An 18,353-nucleotide genomic window follows, 5' to 3' on the forward strand; every position below is an offset into this window, starting at 1 on the left:
CGAATAATTGGCCAATAATAGAAATGACAGTGCCCGGAATTTCCCCGAGGATTTCCACCGCAATTGAAACGCCAGAACGACTCCCGTCTCGGTAGGACCGATCTACACTTTTTTGACCAATCGGGAGCCGCTCCTCTTCATGTTTTGTGGGACCTGTGGGACAGAATGGGGAGTTCTCTGGAGCCTCGTGGAGAATAAAGTTTACGGGCTGAGAAAGATCTTCGACTCCGTAATGTACAATGGTGTAACAAAAGTATTTGACCTCGAATCCTTCAGCCACGGTCAGGCCAAAGTGGATACCGAGGTACTAGAACATACGCTAGATTCAGTGTGATTGAAGTTTTGCAATATTGTACATATACACCATCATCCCGGGAAATCTTTTCCAATCGGCTATCTGAAGTCTCTCTTTACAATCCCCAGACCTGCCTATCGTTCCATATCTCTCCTGTCTTTCTATACTATTTGTTCTTTTTGTTGTTTGTTTTCTGTTGATGTTCTTTGGGGATTCGGCTTGCACACAATGGCCGGTAATGTCGAGGCATGGACTTTGTTGTCCTTGGCTCTGGCTATAATTATCTTGCGTATATCAGTACGATGCAAGCTCGTTGGACCGATGAACTTCCAACTTGATGATTATCTTATGCCACTGGCGGGAGTACGTTATCACAATTATTCTATAATCCCCATAAAAATTGTTACAGCTAACATGATCCCCTATAATAGATTTTCTTCGCACTCGAAACGGTGGCGGCATACCTTGTCGGTGCGAAATACGAGGGCCTGACCAACAGCTACATGTCAACCGAGCAGCGAGCAGCACTCGACCCCGATTCGACTGAGTGGTCTCACCGCGTTGCTGGATCAAAAATCCAGATCATTGGGTGGTCATTATACGTGGCTATTCTCTGGTTGATCAAGTTCAGCTTAGCGATCTTCTACTCTCGATTGACGTACGCTTCCACAATGATCCGAACATAATTAACCAGCATGCTAAGCATATCGCAGGACCGGCCTCCAACATCTGCCCATGCGAGTTCGAGTGGCATACGTCATCCTAGGTGTTACATATCTCGCGACGGCGTTATCGCTTCTGCTTTCATGCCAACCTTTCCATGCGTTCTGGCAGATTAACCCCAACCCCGGCAGTAAGTGAGCCCATCCCGTAGGACAGTCAGATCTAACAACCGTGCAGAAATCTGTCAACCCACCCTTTCCCCTGTCTATGTTATCCTTACCGTGACCCTCAACGTCGTCACAGATATATACCTCCTCTCAATCCCGCTCCCCCTCCTCTGGACCGTCAACATTAGCATGAAACGAAAGATCCCCCTTATGGCCCTCTTCTCCGGCGCTGCATTCGTCATTATAGCCGGAATAATTCGTGCCGCGACCATTATTAACGTACGTATCATGCAACAAGACACCCATATAAAACCACAATCTAACAAACACTCCAGTCCGGCCCCGAAGGCGCCGAAACTGGGTCCAAATGGGCCTGCCGCGAGACCTTTGTCTCGATTGTCGTCTCCAATCTACCCATCATCCAACCCATGATCCGCAAAGCCTTCCGCAAGATAGGTCTCTCACAGCTATTCAGCTCTTCAGGCAAACAGTCAGCGTCATACCCGCTCTCTGGCCGAGGTATGCAAACCTTGACGAACCGCAGTGGGCTCGAAAACAAGAAGGGCAAGACGAGCGCTGCTGCGCCAACTCACATGCAGACTTCTGCGTGGGGTAGCGACGAACACATTCTCGCCGAGACTCAGCCTTCTTCGAAGGGTATTACTGTTGTTTCGGAGACTGTCGTTGAGAGCGAATCTTGGGCTGATCCCAGTGCGCATGGTGCCGGTCAGTCAACGTCGCCGCCGAAAGAATGGGGGAATCGCTTACCGCATCGGTGAGAACTGTATATTTCAGGGAATACATACTTTTTATAATAAGTTAATTGATTGCGCTATAGATTTGATGAATATGAGGTTATATGGGTCAAGGCCTATACGGGGTTTTCAGGATGGACTTTTGTGAATATTATTTAATATTATCTGAACATATTGCCATTGGTTTCCTTTATCTGTAACTTGCGTTTAGTTATTCATTTCTTAGGTACTAAACGCAAGTACGTAGTTAGTAGTTTGAAAAACTTCCCGGGCTTTTTTTCTGTGCACCCAGATCATGTCCATTTTGGTCATTTCCATGAAGTTTATACGAGCGCTATATATTTTACTTAGCCCCTGTCATCTCCCTGTCATCGCGTGGGCAACTTTAAACAACGATCTACACGCCAAGGTTAAAGGGTGGACACGACCTCCACAGGGGGTGTCTAGCTGCTGAATTTTACTTAGCGGCGAAAACACGGCCGGTGAGCACTAGAAACGCCAAGGTAATGCTTAGGCGCTAATTTCCTTGAAATGTGGTCTTTGCGGAATACTACTCTACATACGGAGTAGTTGTTGTACTTTTGTCACCTCAATGCTCTACTGCTTGATAGTAATAGGGGTTGATACAGTAGTGACAGTAATGTAGATCGTACACTAGTTAGTTACAGTAACGCAACCCGAGCCCTAAACGGTTTTGACTGCCATTTGCATATGTAGTGCACTATCAGCAGCTACCATCTAATGATGTTCTAGAGCCCCTGAAAGTAACACGCATACTGTACATAGAAGAAACTAAAACAATTGGTCCCTATGATTTACATCTAACAATCTAATTCAACGGATAAATTATCCCTTACAGAGCATGATAAGCCCATAGTAAAAGGAATAGCGGGTACAATTTCGTAGTCTGAACAAGTCCCAAGTGCCTAAAAGCGCGTCCTCTTGCTTAGTATAGTGTAAGCAGGCTTCTAACTAACTCAGCTATATTCATTCTGCTAGCATTGTAATTTCCAGGGGCATTCTGATTGTTTTTTTCTTGAAAGTACTCCCTCTTCCGCTTTGACTCCGGGAAGTGAACCAAATGGTCCCCAATGTACATAACCCTCGTGCTTCGAGCGATAGTTACGCCACTCAAGCCACTCAAGTCTCCCTAGGTGCCGTTACCCAGATTTTTAGGTTCAGGGTCGCTGAGATCTTTGAGTTACGAGACTTTCGCTCAATGGTGGACCCTGGCTGAATGAATATGTTGACGCCGAGTCCAATCATAGTTATAATCTGATCAGCCACGTAGAAGACTGCATTTAGATATACAATAGTTTACTCCGTACATGTATAGGGTGTCAAAATTTTGAGGATATTTGAGACATCTTCATACATGCACTAGCAGTTTGCTAGTTATCGGCATGGACGTTTCGAAATTACCCTCAACTCTACTATACATCTCTCTAGTGAGATACCAACCCCGCAACCATCTAATAATGATCAATACAAAACATGTTATAGATCCTATCGCCGTTTTATTATGATGTATTCGGATTTCTCGGGTCGAATTCACCAAGCTGAACGATGTTGCCAGAATTGATTCTCATATAACTTCTGCCTTATACCTCAGGCAGTTAATGGAGTTACGCCAAGACCCACGGAATGGCGCTGACATAATTCACATGATGCCCCCATCGGATCGCATCAATTTGAACAATCGCCGGTGAACTCGCTGCTATCTTGTCTTCCTCGAGGTCAAAGGTCAACGCTAACTCAGGAAGTTCCATTCCACTCTCCTCCAAAAACATTCGATATCTCCCTCTATAATGGCCTCCGACGCCACTTCGGCCTCGGCCGCCGAGCTCTACGACTCTACCATGACAGTCCCTTCCGATTCAGAGAACTACTCCGCAAATCATGAAACATCCTCCTCGGCGCCATCAACTGCAAGCTCGCCCATGATCCTGTACAAGCCCCCAAGCATCTGGGGTCTTGTACGTGGAGCGGCCATCAACCTCTTCCTCCCTTTTGTCAACGGTCTTATGCTAGGCTTTGGCGAGTTATTCGCGCACGAGGCTGCCTTCCGACTAGGGTGGTCTAATACCAAGGTATGCGGCAATCTTTAACAAAGCAATATCGATTATGGTAACTGACTACTGGTCTGTTTAGATCTTCCCCAACTACCGCCGGTCACACCCAGTGGGCCCAGGTGTTGAGATGCGAGAACTTCCCTCGGAGCGCAGTCGGAGTGGATTGAGAGACACAACTTCTTTGGAATAAATGTTCGAAGCTTTGTCTGACTCGTTTTAAAAAATGACTGCATCTACGCGGGACATACCGAAGCATGTGTGTTTTGGGGTCGATACCTGGCTTTTGTGCACCCCTTTAGTGATTGTACATAGACCCGTTAAATCGGGGGCGTTTGGCGAATTAGGAAATGCATTTTGCAAGCCATTTTTGTTTATGACAATATTAAACATTCGATTCTTTGAATCCCCGTACTTTTCGAGGACGTACCTGATCCCGTAGCCGTGATCCGGGGTGTTTACCGTCACTCCGCCCTGGCAAAAAAAAAGCCGCGCCGAAAGGCAGGAGATGGCTCTTCCCGCACCGATCGTCTCGTCACTCGTTATAATCTCATTCGCAATGATGGGATCTGTAGGCCTGAAAGGGCCTGGTGCAGCCGCTGCGATTGCTCGTCAGCGGATGACTGCCATGTCCCGTTCTTCTCGATCCGTTCGTTCTCCTGGCGACACACCACATTTGGAGAAAACATTGAAATTAACAACCTCTCCAGATTTCCACCGTCCGCTCTCAAACCCTGCGCCTTCCTGGCCAACGGGGTCAATTGAAGTCCGTACTGTCCGGAAATGCATCATGGCGCATGGCACCAGCCGTTGTCGGTCCGGCTGCAATCCGATTTAACTCCACCTCCTCTGGCCCAACACCCGCCGAAATCATCCCCGATCGCCTTCCAGCCGATCAATTGACTGATGTACCAAATGTCTACGATATTACTACTATCCCAGAGCGTATCGGATATTTGCACGACCTTGGTCTGGACTACGGCTGGGGCCCGGCGGCGATAATGCAGTATGTGATTGAGCACGTCCACATTTGGAGTGGCATGCCATGGTGGGCCAGTATCGTGGCTGTCGGTGTTATGAGTCGTGCGGTACTGTTCAAGGCAGTCATGAACGCCTCTGAGAATGCCGCCAGGATGAACAACATTAAAGACAAGGTCGACCCGCTCCGGAAAAGAATGATCGAGCTTGGACGTGAGGGCAATCAGCAAGAGACGCAGGTCGTCAGAGCCCAACTGGCGGAAATTAACAAGCAGCACGGTATCACTATGTGGAGATCGTTGATTCCTATGTTGCAAATGCCAATTGGTTTCGGAATGTTCCGAGTCGTGCGAGGTATGACCTCTTTGCCAGTGCCGGCCCTGGCAACTGAAACGGTGGCTTGGCTCAACGACCTCACTATCGCCGATCCGACTTACACCTTGCCAATCATCGCTTCCGTGGCCCTGGGTTTGACCCTCAAAGTGAGTTGGCGCTAAAGCTATATGACCACATCACTGACTCAAGATAACAGAGAGGAGGCGAGACTGGCGCAATGCCCATGATGGAGTCCTCTGCTGGAAAGGCCATCATGTATGGTCTTCCTGCCATTTCCTTCACCTTTATGGCCTTCATGCCTAGTGCCCTCCAGCTTTACTTTGTGGCAACAGGTATTTTCGGTCTGGGTCAAACATATGTGATCAACTCAACCTCGTTCCGTAATTTGACCGGCATGACGAATTTCAAAAAGACTGGGGCCACCAAGCTGGAAATCAACTCGGACATCCGTAGCAAGGGTCTCCGTGCTGCGTTGCTGCGGGTCGAGGAAGAGAAGGCTGCGCAGCGGAAAGCACGCGAGCAAATCTCTCAGCAGCCCCTGGAGGGTGGCGCCGCGAAGATCAGCTGGATCGACAGCGTCATGAACAAGGGCAAGGATCTCGGCAAAAATGTGTCTAAGGAGATTTCCGAGAAGTTCGGGACCTCAACCCTCGAGGAACGCCAGCTCAAGGAGCAAAAGAAGCGTGCAGGTGAATACGAAGGTGAACGCAAACTCGAAGATGATGCCAAGCGGGCTGAGCGCAACGAGATCCGCCGAAAGGAGCATTTGAAAATTCTCGAGAAGGAGAGAAACAAGGCCAGCCAGTCTTTGAAGAAGGATAATCGTCAGCGTGGCCCTCGACGGGGTTGATTGATGTGTGTTTATAATGTAAAATATGGCGCTGTGGCATTTGCATTTTTGTGATTTGAACGTTAGAATTTAGCTCCACTACAATCTTCCTCTGGCCATGTATACTACTTGTCAAATTGGTCAAATTGAAGCTTGGTATCAACTCATCCTTCCGTTGCATTGACCCAAGATTTGAAACTCAAAACCCAATCTGACGAGAAGGAATCCCAACTATTTACACCAGTGGGCATATGCTAGCCATGCCAAAACATTTCCGAGTTTTAATATGTAAGCAATATGACATCAAGCTGTCTGCATCGGAACCGATGTCGCAGGCAATGGCAACGGCGTCTTCTCGTCCTCAACAAATACAGCCCGCTCCAACTTCTGCGTCAAAGAAGCGCAGAATGTATCGACATAGGCCGTCCACAGTGCAGCAAGGAAATAGACTAGCCCAATCCATATAGGAATACTGATCGCAACAACCCAGGGCGGTCGGAGCGGCAGCCAGTCATCGCGCTGGTCGTCAGTCAGGGCTTCGGGGCCTTTCCATGGCTGTCCACTGATTCCATATAGCATCCAACAGAGCACAACACGGAGCATCGTGCCATGGATGAGGTAGACAGCGAAACTTTGCTTTCCCAGCCACAGGAGAAGTCGATTGGATAGGAAGTCCTTTGTCGAAGGGGAAAAGAAGATGGCGAGAATGATGAGATCAATTGCGAGCGCAGTGTAGCGTTTGCCAATATTCACCTCGGGTGGGAAGATGTATTTGCCTATTTCGAACATCGAGTTGGACCAGCCGGCCCATTCGGGGTGCTCGCCCGGATATGAGGCGATCAATAGACCGACAATAGTCAGTGGGATTGTAAGCATCTTCCGGCCCCTAGGGTGATTTTCAATCCACTCTTTCAAGGCTGTATTGTAGGACAAATCACTCAGGAGCATGCCGTATATAGCTTGTAGTTGAAACGTTTCTGCATGGGATTAGCGATTTCTCATTCTGCCTTATGCCCAAACATCTAACCACGGGCATGAAGCTTTCTACCGGGAATGACCAACCTGTATTTTTTGCCGCATCTTGGTGAAAATAGAGCATCATGCCAATATAGACCAATACTCTATACCTAAACTTGACGAACATGGTTGCAGAAAGAGTAATGTAAACCAACATTGACGCCAAAAGCAGTGGCAAAAGTGCCCACTGGTGATCATCATAAGCCATGTATCCCGTCGTCCAAGTCGACAAGAAATTCATCGGCAAACGAATGAGTTCTTTCCAAAAGGAGTCCTCGAGATCAGGCGCCGCATATCGACACCACCAACAATCCGATCTATTAGCCACGATGAAACCACCGAATTGCGCAACAACCCAAGATATAACGAGAGCAATAGTCGCCGGGAAGACGAGTCGAGGAGGCCGACGGAACGCGCTTTTTGCTATAGTTACAAACGCACCCGCTGTATCACCTGCTCGCGATTGCTTGAGTGGTTTGAGCGCGCAGACATAGCCGGTGAGGAAGGCAAAGATGGTCACTCCAATGCGGCCTTGCCAGGGAATGCGAAGAATTGGCCATTGGAGGATTCGTGGTGTTGCGTTCTCGTTGTCGCGTGGTGAGAATAAATCGTAGTCCCACGCTCGCGCGAGATGGGTTAGTACGACCAGGAATGAAGCAATACCTCGGAGGCCCTATATTCGATTATTGGCGGTCAGCTTTAGTGATGCTGGTATTGACTGATTAATCTAACGTACATCAATCCATTTGACGCTTTTCTTGGGGTCTCCTTTGACTGATGGATTGCCGGAAGACCAAGGTAGGGCTGTGGGTATTGTGTCTATCAAACGAGTGTATAAATGCGAGTGCTGGAGGGATTGCATTATATAGAAAAACAGACGAGAAGCCAAAAAGGAAATAGATTTTAATGAGGACCGGGACTATGGGATAGACACGAAATCGAGTATCGAATTGCCCGCTCTGCCCACAAATGAAGGTATAAATGAATGACTGTGAATAGATGAAGGACTGTGAATAAATGAGAGACTGTGAATAAATGAAGGACTGTGAATGAGTGAACGACAAAGACACACAACACAGAGAACCAGCCCGGACCCTCGGCGATCGCATCAAGAAGAAGCCTGCCAAGAAAGAAGGGGTTCGGAGTTGAGTCCTTGACGCGGCCTTGATGCACAAAGGAAGTGCCAGGCTCCTGTTTCTGTATCGAATCGAATAACCCCAATCCCACCACGCTGTTGACCAAGAAATTTGTCAGTCGTAGGGTCCTGGGCCCACATTACAGAGAGATCTGTATGTGGTGATGGCTCATTATGCCAATTGTGAAAACGCCACCGGGACGGCAACCCTTGCAGTATTGCGTTTGGGCTTTCTGCAGGGTCGATCGAATGATCTCCCTCATTCCTATTCCTGGATGGTGGCTTGTGGCTGGAGATTAATTAGAACATTGCATTTATTGATTCGTCTTTGGCTTAATCAGACACATGATTAGATATATTTTTATGATTAAACCTTCTTGGTTGATTAGCCCTAATTATGATATAATTGTCAGTGTCCAACCCAGACAGTAAGATGAATGTTTGAAAGCTCACCAAACCCCCGAATAGCGCCACTTAGGAGAGCATTGGCGTGCCTCCGAGGCATGGGGTCTGTTGCACCACATTCGACCAGGGTTAAATCACAATCACGCCAATTCGCTCCAATGCGAGGACACACCTGTCTCCTTTAACATAGGTCTCTCGGGACAAGCAAGCTGGGGATAACAGGCGGGTACGTGCAATACACAGGGAGTTTGGAGGTAAATGACGCGCTGGCGCATTCTTCCCCGCCAATGGAACGAGTAGATGCGCCATTGCCAAGATCAGGTGCCTGCCTCCTGGCTACATGAATCAGATCCAATGGAATGTGCGATCGAATAGGAAGGTCTGAAATTGTCATTGGAAATCCATCTTTGATACAAGGATTGTGAGGTCGCAGGAAAATCGATGGGGTATCTCAAGTACCTGCGAAGGATCGATTTATATCCCAAATAATCATGATATTGAACAGAAACAGACCCAGTCTGTTATAGCAAGTCCCCCAGAAGTCCCAAATCGCCGATCTTAATTATTAAACATGAAAAGTAGAAAGATACCGCGCGCCAATATGCAATGAGTAATGTCCTTGGATTTTACCGGAACAGTCTTCGCCCGCCTGCACTTCCCGAGTTCCAGGTGTATGAGCCTCGAACTCCCATGTTCTCCAAACTCAATCCCGAGTAGCCGACTCCACCACCTTCGCCATTACGCTTCGTGCGTCGGACTGCCTCGCGTAGATGTGAGGGCAGAAGTTGGCCACGGTGTGGGTTAGGTGGAGGACGGAACTCGCGTTTTGGGCGGAGAGGAGTTGAAGTTGGCGTTGGGGTGTTATGAGGGGGAAAAGAGGAAGCGAGCGTGCGATCAGAATCATGGGACTCTTTCTTTACCCCGTTGCCGAGGGAGCCTGGCCCCGAATTAGGAACTGGGGTGCCGGGGTTTGGAGTAGAGTGTTTTGAATTTGCAGCGAGACCTAGAGCTTTTGCTTGCGCGGCGGCTTCGGCTGCGGCTTCTTCGGCCTCGAACGCGTCGCGTGCAGCGAGGTCATGTGCCTCGGCCCACTGAGTCTGGACTGTCCGGGCCATTTCAATCATTTCACCAGCAAAAACCTTGGTGAAACCATTTACTGTTGTCACCACGCTGGCTGGGACAGATTGTGAGAGGGCATGGTTGACAATACGGCGAAGCGTCTCTTTGCGCAGCTTCGCTCGCTTGAAAAGGTCATATCTCTCCGATTGCATTGGGTTGAAAGCATCAACCAGGATTCTGTTCAGAAACGTAAGCCTCGTCGATAGGTCAATAGCAAAGGACAAACAACGTACGCTAGATTCTTTTTCTCGGCCTCCGTATCCGTAGCTCCTTCCTGCTGCCCGAACAGCTCAGCCTCATCGTCCTCATCATCATAATCCGCATCGTCTCCGCCTCCACCACCTCCTCCGCCGCCAGAAGGACCGCCTCTCACGGAGCCCTCATTATCGACCGACCCGAATCGTGTCGAGTCCCCAGCTCTGGCGCTGAGAGTATCCTGTTCACGTTCAATCGCTTTCTCTGCCTTGCTTTTGCGTCCGCGCTTTTTGCCTCGTGCAGCAGAAAAGACTCCATCCGCGCTTGCTCCGCCAAGACTACCTGTGTAACTGCCAGTTACGCTTCCAGCATCACTGGTCCCACCGAAACTCCGCTCAGGGTCAATGCCGGTTGGAAATGAAGTCTGGCGAAGTGGGTGCATGCGCTGCTTCTTGCCAAGTGGTTGTGAGGTAGTGGAAGAGATAGAAGGTCGTTTGAGGGGGTTGGACGATGATTGGTATGGTGGAGGTGACGACATTTTGAATGATTGTGGTGGGTAAATGAGGCGAAAAATTGCGCTGTCGATATTGAATGCAACCTGAACGAGAGCGTGCGCTGTGAGGAACAAAGTCTATCTGAGGTCTTGGGCGCAAGTTGAAACTGAGATTCGTTCGCGCCGCGCCGATGCGCCTGCAGAAGGTGGTGATTGACCCCGAACTCGAAGGTTTGATAATTTCGAGGACCTAAGAGCTCTCCTTTTAGGGATAACCGAGGATACAAATTGACAATAGGGGATGAATGAAAGTATGGCGCTGTGATAGACAAGTTTAGATGAGACGCGAGATTAGAACGCATCTCACCGCCTTCTTATTCAATAAATGTCAAACGTAGCCCTACAATGACGTTGACAAAATTGAAATGAATTGGAGTATTTACCCTCGCAGGATTGTAATGCTAAACTGAAGGGCAGAAAATCGGATAATAGATTAAAATATACTGGACACTCGATTGAAATCAGTTAAATTCAACCAAATGAGTGATAAAATAACAAAATAATTCCATATTTGACAAGAATGAAAACTCAAAATACGTATTGTTCGATTTGCAGCGAAGGCCATTATTCTGAAACAAAAGAAGAATGAGTCGCTCAGCGTGATCATGCAATGCTGTGCACTATGTAGAGATAAAAGATTGACAGTGCAAATGAAAAACGACAAAGTATCGAAACTGAATGATACTGCAAGCTTGACAAAACCTAAACGGGTAGAAAGGTCGCAGCCACGAGAGAAAGAAATTTGCAGACGACTCAAAGAATGAGTCACTTTAGAACTTCTCTCCGAGTCGGGGTGCCCCCCCTTTCCAGTCATTGCGTTCATAGTAGCGGAACACAAGATCATAACCGTTCAGTTCGTGGACAATACGGTCGACGCGGCGGTAACCTTCGACGTGCTCCATCTTGTTGCTGCGGCGGGAAGCCTGGCGCTGAGCGTGGACCTGGTCATGCGCGCCAGTGGCCTCCTCGACCTCATCAAGGGCGGGCTTGGTCTCAAACAGGGTGATGCTGAAACGGCCAGGCTTGAAGATCTCAACAACCTGCTTGATGATATCGGCGGTAGCCTTGCCACTCTGGGAGTGCGGGACGTTGGTCTCGAAAGACGCGTACGAGCACTGAGGCTCCGGAGTAACGTGCACAGTGAAATAGTGGATTGGACCCTTGTCATCAGGAGCTGGCACAACGCCGTTGGCGGAGAAGCCACAAGGCGTGAACAAGTAGGCATCAATGCGAGCGTCGGGGAACTTGCTCTTGGGATACACGTCGGACAAGCCGCATGCCTCGGAGACGATAGTTCCTAGGGCATGGCCCTCGGTGGTCAGCTCGGGCGGCAGAATGCCACCGGTCTCCTCATCCATGTCGGAGGTGTTGCTGAAGACATCCAAGTGGTCATTGCCATCATCCTTCTCGCGGTGACGCTTCTCGGCCACAACAGTGGCGTTCTCTAGGTAGAACTGTTTCGCGTTTTCCTCATCGAGGTCGGTCATCAGAACTTCGAGAGTCTCGTCATGCTCATTGCAGTCGGTGCGCGGGGTAGCACCAGGGTAGCTGAGGACCTTGGTCTCGGTCTCTTGGAAGGTGACTTCCTCCTTGGGACTGGCCGGTGGAGTAAGCATAGTGCCAGGCTCAGTGAGGTACAGGTACCAATGCTCTCCGTTCATTTTGCCGATCATGTAGGCGCTGCCGTTGACGAACAACTTGTCCATGGAGCGCACCTCGTCGCGCCAGCTGCGGTGAGGGCCACGCTGACGATCAGGGAACAGGTAGTTCTTGCGGCTGTAGAAGACTCGGTAAGGGGCCGCAGCCACGGTGATACCCCGAGATGGAGGAGCCGTCGCGCGAGGGAACCCGGCGAACAAGGCAGCGATCTCCAAAATGCGGGGAAGACCGGACAGCAGAGTGGTGGTTCCGCATGTCTTCAGAATCAGCTTGTGTGGCCAAACGAACATGCTGGACTCTGACAGAAGGTACGCATCCATCTCCTCAGAAGAGATGACAGAGAGCACCTGGCAGTTGACGAGGTCCAGCATGTCCTTCCAAATTTCTCCGGGGACTTTCTTGAGACCCTCCGGACCGGCGGCGCCTAGTTCGGCAGCAGATGGCGCAAACCAAACCTCGAGAAGCTTCTCGGGACCCTCGAAGGCATTGGTCGAGTCGAGATCCTGAGTGGCCTCATAGTTGATCGTCAGAGACGGTGTCCCCGCGAAGGAGGATGGCGAGGCGGTGTAGTTCTGTGGAATACCGACGTAAACCATGATGAATGATGTAGCTTAAGCTGTTGTACTTGTGTGTGTTGGACGAAGCAGAAACAGTGACGTCGGACCGCCCTATGGACTTCGAAGAAGAATGCTGTAGAAGCACTGTCTACTTACCCAGACGAACAAGGGGGCGATGCCCGTCTGAGAAGAGAAGGCCCTTAAACAAAAGTGTAACTGGTCAGACCAGGTAGATGAAACTCCAAACAGACCAAAGGGCTGCTAGGGAGGGCGGAAAGCGAAGGCGAGGAAGAAGATGCTCGGAGAAATTGTGACTTGCAGTCGGTACCCTCGTCCTGGAAGATACCGATACTGGTCAAAGTATCGGGTCTAGCAGACGAGAATGCTGCTTTTGGAAAAAAAAATGTATTGGAAAAACGTTAATGTTGGTGACAACGGGAGTCACGTTATCGAGGCCTAGGGACAGTATGTGGATTAGTGACAGTGTTCAGATAATGGAGAAACACAACTGTTGAGAAGTGAGGCGGGCAATGTTTTTTTTTGATACACAAAAAAAAGCATTGACCATATAGGCTGATCCAAGAATAGAACCTCAAATGAGGTACCTGGTTGTGATTGCGCCGGAAGGCTGGAAAAAAAGCAACGACAAAAAAATTAAGTCATACTCACTTCGCGGGCTTAGACAAGAATCGCAGAAGGTCGCTTGGGCTCATGAAAGGCGAAAACAAAATTTCGACTTAAATTGGCACGAGGTAGCGTGAGGCCACAATCGTGTACATCGGCGGGTTTAAGGAGTAGACGAATCTTACCCAGAAGCCCAATGTGTGCCCGAGATCGAGGATTGTTCGGGGCTAGCTGAGAGAAGAAGAAAAAAATCCCTCGCTAAATTTTCCAGTCGATGCGGAAGTGTTAAGGGTCTTGGAGGGATGAGGGGGAAAAGTTTGCTCTGTGTGGGCCCGCGATAGGGTGGGGCAGAAATTGTGTATGACAGAGTATGTAGCCCTGGAGGTGTACGGAGTCAGATAGACTGTATCTGTTTTACACACCGAATTGTTGAGTGGGATTGAAGTTGAAAGGGCTGTAGTCTGTATGCAGGCCGTCTTATAACGATATCCTTGGATGACTTGGAAGAACAGTCGTCGAAAAGAAAATCTTGGAACCTTGGAAAAACCTTGGAAGCGCTTGAGTAATACGTAAGGCGGTGGGGAAATACCGCGGGGATACTGCTACCACTACTGCTACCACTACTCCGTACTATAGACCTAGGTACGTAGTTGCAGCATTTTAATCAATGGATATATTGAGATATTAATACCATATCTGAACCATAGCATGCCCCCAAACCAACGCCCAACATAACGCCGTGCCGCATGAACATGTAGAAAACGCGGCCATTAAGCCTCCAGAATGATATGAGCCAGTTGCACCTCACCAGCTTCCACAATTTTTGCTGCAAAGAGATCGCCAATCTTGTCGGCCAGTCTTGAGCGCACATCATCTGTTACTGTGTGGCCATTGGTCAAGGCCTGTTTACCACGAAGCGATGCCAGAACAGACAGAAGTGCAGTCAGTACTCGCTCGGCGGCAGGTCGACGAGCGGCATCATCTAAGCCGTCGCTAAGCAGCTTGGAGTAATCGTTCAGGTTGGGGACGACTAGGACTCGGATCACATCAGGGCCTCCGACAGATTGCAGTCCAATCACGGCACCATAATGGGCACCGAATGGCTTGGACGGATCAAGGAAAGTCTTGAGACAGGATCGCACAAGTCGGGGCTTGAGCATGTGGGATGAGTGGGAGTATTTTTGGGCGATAAGGCTGAGGAGAGAAGCAGCCATATCACGCAGGGCAAATTGTTCCATGAGATCGTTATTTCCACCGAGGTGTCGACCGATGAGACAGGTAAGGATGGAGGGGACAAGGGATGCAATCTAGTGCGGTTAGCTTCTGGGTGGTAAAATGCCAAAAGAATCAACTCACGTATGGATCGACGTAGAGAGACTGGTTCTGGACCAAAGCCTCGGCCATGTGCATGACTTGGGTGAGGACAAAGACATTCTTGAGACTGTGGGTGACCTTCTCCGCGATGAATTGCACAAAGTATGGCACAAGCTGGTGCAGGCCTGGATCCTCCCGGAGACTGGAATACCCGGAGGTGCGATATTCTTCGCTGGTCTCATCCAGGAATGCGCTGCAGACCTTCTCGAAGTAAAGCTGGAGTTCACGGGAAAGCACGTGCTTAACCAGCGGCTTCACAGCAACATCACCCGAGCCACTCATAGCGGCCAGTGTCGAGTTGGCATTAGGGCCCTTGGATACGAGTTCAAGATTGCGAGAGTCGGCGGCGGTGGGGTTTTGGGGAATCGACGGCTGCACGCCTTCTACTGCCAACCAATGGGCTATAATAGAAATTAGTGACTGCCCATCAAATCTCATACCCAAGCACGATCAACATACCAGTGAAGGAGACTTCACGAGGAACCTTTGGCAGAGGCGCATTGATCAACTTCTCGAAATCAACCTCCTCGTCTTCAACGTAGAAGAGCGGTTGACCAGGTCCAAGAGAGGCCTCGCCGAACTTCAATGGACGGGTTGAATCGTAACCATAGAGAGGCTCGACGTCCAGGTTTCGCAAGGCCAGCGCGATATCCTGGGTGGTAAGAACTGTGCGCTTTCCGTGACGCATGGACTTGAGCGCTTCCTCGAGTACCTGCGCAACTCGGTATTCAACGTCTCGGGCTAGGTTTTCGGTGACATCGTGGTTGAGATTGAGGATGCCGACAGACTCCGCGACATCGCGGATGTTATCAGGGTTCCAGACAGACATGGTGCAGTGGCGCAGCTAAGCTGAAACTGAGAGAGAGGTGAGGGTGTCGCAAAGCGGTGCCGTTAATGATGGGGAGGATGGGGATTTTAAAAGGCTAGTTGCATTCTGAGGCAACCGCCAGCGGATCCGCAGAGTCAATGAGGCACGCGATAGCCTCCTTGACGAAATATGGGGTTGAAAGATGAACAACGTGACGCGGTCAATTCATGAATAAGATGGCCCAGAGGGAGAAAGCTTGTCGATAAGAATTGCGCCAATGGTACTAAAAGTCACCCGTACAAGCTGGCCCTATGCCTCCATCAGTTGAATAGTTGAACTGATTGACAGAAAAAATTTCAGATCTCTTTACAATTGCTTTCGTGAGGCTGACAGTGAATAGCTCAAGAATTAACATGAGCACAACGCAAAAGGCAGGGCAATATAACAATTGATGAGGCACAAAAGCCGAATAACGACAAGAATAATTAGGTATGGCTAATGATATCAGGCTAACAATAATACAGTGTCTCTCAGAGGCACACCAATGACTAGAAATCAGGTAAATAAGAGCGGGGAGTGCTATTCACTTGCTCCTCCGGGTATCAAAACAGACAGTACCAGCCAGTTATAGCTTTACTGGGCTGCGTCCTTCACAGGCTCTTCCTTGACAGATTCAGCATTGGTAGTCACCTCCTGAACGGGCTCTTTCGCAGCCTCCTCCTTCGAGGCCACTTCTTCCTTGGGAGCTTCATGCTCAGCAGATTTGGCCACTTCCTTTTTGACCTCGGACTCCTCAGTCAAAGGAACAATTCTGGCATTTTCCTTCAACTCGGGGCCCTTGCCACCATAAACCTTTGGAATTTGCTCCGCAATCGAGGGAGAGAACTCCCGTGCCAGATTGGCACCGTTGGTGATTGGGTGGAACTTGCGGGTGGTGTTGCGGCTCAGGAACAGCTTCATGGCCGTGAACATCCAGCCCATGATAGCAGGAACGTTGACGAAGAACTTCTCGCGCAGTAGCTCCGGGTATGCGGTAGCGAACACATCAATGACCTTCTTCGTGGCGGTGCGAACAGAGGGATCCATACGAAGGAATTTAACGTTCAAGTAGTCGTGCACCTGGAACATCTGGTAGGGGTCCTCGCCGTCGTACTCAATGACCTCCGTGGCATCCTTCATCTTCAGGTCTTGCACGGCGAGCTCCATGAGAGCGGCGCGCCATTGGAGAAATCTGCAGACAGCACGGTTAGGTTAAAAATTCTTGCGACTGTGGGTTGGTCCTCCACTCACTCGTCCGAGTTCGCGAATGTCGCATTGGCATCCTTCACAGCTCCGTAGATGTTCCAAGTAAACACCAACGGCCGTCCGTTCTCCTCGTAGGTCGTCAAGTATCCCAGGCCGCCATACTTGGTCGCACTGTACTTGCCCGACTCGGCCAATGCCAGCGGGTTCACATCCTTGCGCCACTTGAGAGCTTTGCTGAGCTGGTCCTCGGCGGCCTTGGCGTTGCCTTCGTTTGCGCGCAGGAATTTGATCAACACGTTAACGGTGGGAACATCATTGCTGTCCTTGAGATGCACTCCCCACATCTCGTCATGTCCAATGGTGCTGAGGATGGTTGGGAGGCGGTCGAACAATTCGCCCAGCGCGGGGGTCTTGGTCAGGTATGCGGGCTTCTCGACCTTGGGTTCCTCGGGCTTTGCGACCTCAGGCTCCGTAGTAGCGGCGGCAACCGCAGTTTCCTTGGCTGGCTTATCATCTTTCAATGGGATAGTATCTTTCACTGGGATAGTGGGCTCTTCTTTGGCTGCAGTTGGATCGGTACTTTCGGCAGCAGGCACGGGAGATTCCGCAGGCTTGTCGACTACTTCCGTAGGTCCCTCGCGCTTCTCAGGCACAACTGGTGCAGTCTGATCAATTGGATTGTCTGACATGTTTGGATGTGAAGACTTGTTCAAGTGAAGAGAGGAATAGGGGGAATTTAAATTCACAGGGGTAGTTGCCTTGTCAATAATCAACGGCCCACTTATCAATGTCCCTAGCTATTTTATTGTTTCACGATCGAACACATCACATATTTACTTAGGTATCATTTAGATTTTTTTTAATTTACAATTTGACCTTTACTACGGAGTAACTTCTCTTCATTTGGAGGTTGTTTCATGTTCGAGGAATTGGGTCAATCACTGTCTTAATATTAATATAGTGCCTAGTTAATAACAATGACAAAAGTAGTGCAAGTTTCGCATTTCAATCTGTTCCACATAATATTAGTGGTCCTCTCGCAATTTCAAAGATAGTTAGCCTTGTTGATAGCTCATATCAATCTTCATAATTTTCGTCAGGATATAACCAAGTCACTTTGACGCTAGTCCAGCATTAAAATAGGTTAGTTAGTAAACAAATGTACTCGGTAGCCCTGGAGACGTTGTACTACTGTTATTCTGGTCTATATACTCCGTAAGCTCTGTGGATCTGACAGTTAACCCCCGCTTTGTCCTACAGATTTAACTGCGGATATTTCCAAGCCTATCTCAACGTATTTCACTTGACGATCTATACTTCTTGTGGCAAAGTAAATGATTGTGTTCAATCCGCGTACGATATTGTGATTTTAGAATGGCCTAGCCAGTGATTGGCTAATAGAGAGCATTCAGCTGCCACTCGTTCCTTTGACAGAAACAGCTAGATCCGCTGCGTACCATGCAAGCCGGGAACGGGCTTTGCGTCGATCAATAGTATGGGAAAGAAAGCATAAGTAACACGAGCGTTTACCTGAATTTGGCGGGCAAATATAGGTTCCCTCCCCCAGACA

At 49.3% G+C, this 18,353-nt stretch overlaps 7 protein-coding genes across 7 annotated transcripts; 3 read left to right on the plus strand and 4 right to left on the minus strand.

Annotated features, from left to right (window-relative positions):
- Window positions 1-523: 523 nt before the first annotated feature.
- Window positions 524-2,039, plus strand: N7529_011114 (uncharacterized protein; the record flags this gene model as incomplete). Its single annotated transcript, XM_057246640.1, has 6 exons — window positions 524-658; window positions 727-953; window positions 1,009-1,148; window positions 1,196-1,404; window positions 1,461-1,900; window positions 1,964-2,039. 6 exons carry the CDS (start codon window positions 524-526, stop codon window positions 2,037-2,039), a joined length of 1,227 nt encoding a protein of 408 aa, XP_057091989.1.
- A 1,649-nt stretch (window positions 2,040-3,688) lies between these two features.
- Window positions 3,689-4,142, plus strand: N7529_011115 (TOM13-domain-containing protein; the record flags this gene model as incomplete). The annotated part of the gene is made up of 2 exons (XM_057246641.1): window positions 3,689-3,970; window positions 4,032-4,142. The coding sequence occupies 2 exons, from the start codon at window positions 3,689-3,691 to the stop codon at window positions 4,140-4,142; spliced, it is 393 nt and encodes a 130-aa protein (XP_057091990.1).
- Window positions 4,143-4,508: 366 nt separating this feature from the next.
- N7529_011116 (membrane insertase OXA1) lies at window positions 4,509-6,113 on the plus strand (the record flags this gene model as incomplete). The annotated part of the gene is made up of 3 exons (XM_057246642.1): window positions 4,509-4,598; window positions 4,660-5,409; window positions 5,460-6,113. 3 exons carry the CDS (start codon window positions 4,509-4,511, stop codon window positions 6,111-6,113), a joined length of 1,494 nt encoding a protein of 497 aa, XP_057091991.1.
- A 282-nt stretch (window positions 6,114-6,395) lies between these two features.
- On the minus strand, window positions 6,396-10,501 carry N7529_011117 (uncharacterized protein; the record flags this gene model as incomplete). The annotated part of the gene is made up of 5 exons (XM_057246643.1): window positions 6,396-7,069; window positions 7,155-7,782; window positions 7,846-7,956; window positions 9,336-9,945; window positions 10,002-10,501. 5 exons carry the CDS (start codon window positions 10,499-10,501, stop codon window positions 6,396-6,398), a joined length of 2,523 nt encoding a protein of 840 aa, XP_057091992.1.
- A 785-nt stretch (window positions 10,502-11,286) lies between these two features.
- Window positions 11,287-12,771, minus strand: N7529_011118 (adenosylmethionine decarboxylase SPE2; the record flags this gene model as incomplete). Its single annotated transcript, XM_057246644.1, has 1 exon — window positions 11,287-12,771. One exon carries the CDS (start codon window positions 12,769-12,771, stop codon window positions 11,287-11,289), a length of 1,485 nt encoding a protein of 494 aa, XP_057091993.1.
- Window positions 12,772-14,126: 1,355 nt separating this feature from the next.
- On the minus strand, window positions 14,127-15,559 carry N7529_011119 (TATA-binding protein-associated factor TAF6; the record flags this gene model as incomplete). Its single annotated transcript, XM_057246645.1, has 3 exons — window positions 14,127-14,663; window positions 14,713-15,131; window positions 15,190-15,559. The coding sequence occupies 3 exons, from the start codon at window positions 15,557-15,559 to the stop codon at window positions 14,127-14,129; spliced, it is 1,326 nt and encodes a 441-aa protein (XP_057091994.1).
- Window positions 15,560-16,171: 612 nt separating this feature from the next.
- sfh5 (CRAL/TRIO domain protein) lies at window positions 16,172-17,472 on the minus strand (the record flags this gene model as incomplete). Its single annotated transcript, XM_057246646.1, has 2 exons — window positions 16,172-16,769; window positions 16,829-17,472. The coding sequence occupies 2 exons, from the start codon at window positions 17,470-17,472 to the stop codon at window positions 16,172-16,174; spliced, it is 1,242 nt and encodes a 413-aa protein (XP_057091995.1).
- Window positions 17,473-18,353: the final 881 nt, after the last annotated feature.

The sequence above is a fragment of the Penicillium soppii genome, assembly GCF_028829465.1.
Source record: "Penicillium soppii strain IBT 18220 chromosome Unknown utg000010l, whole genome shotgun sequence".
Classification (NCBI taxonomy): Eukaryota; Fungi; Ascomycota; class Eurotiomycetes; order Eurotiales; family Aspergillaceae; genus Penicillium; species Penicillium soppii.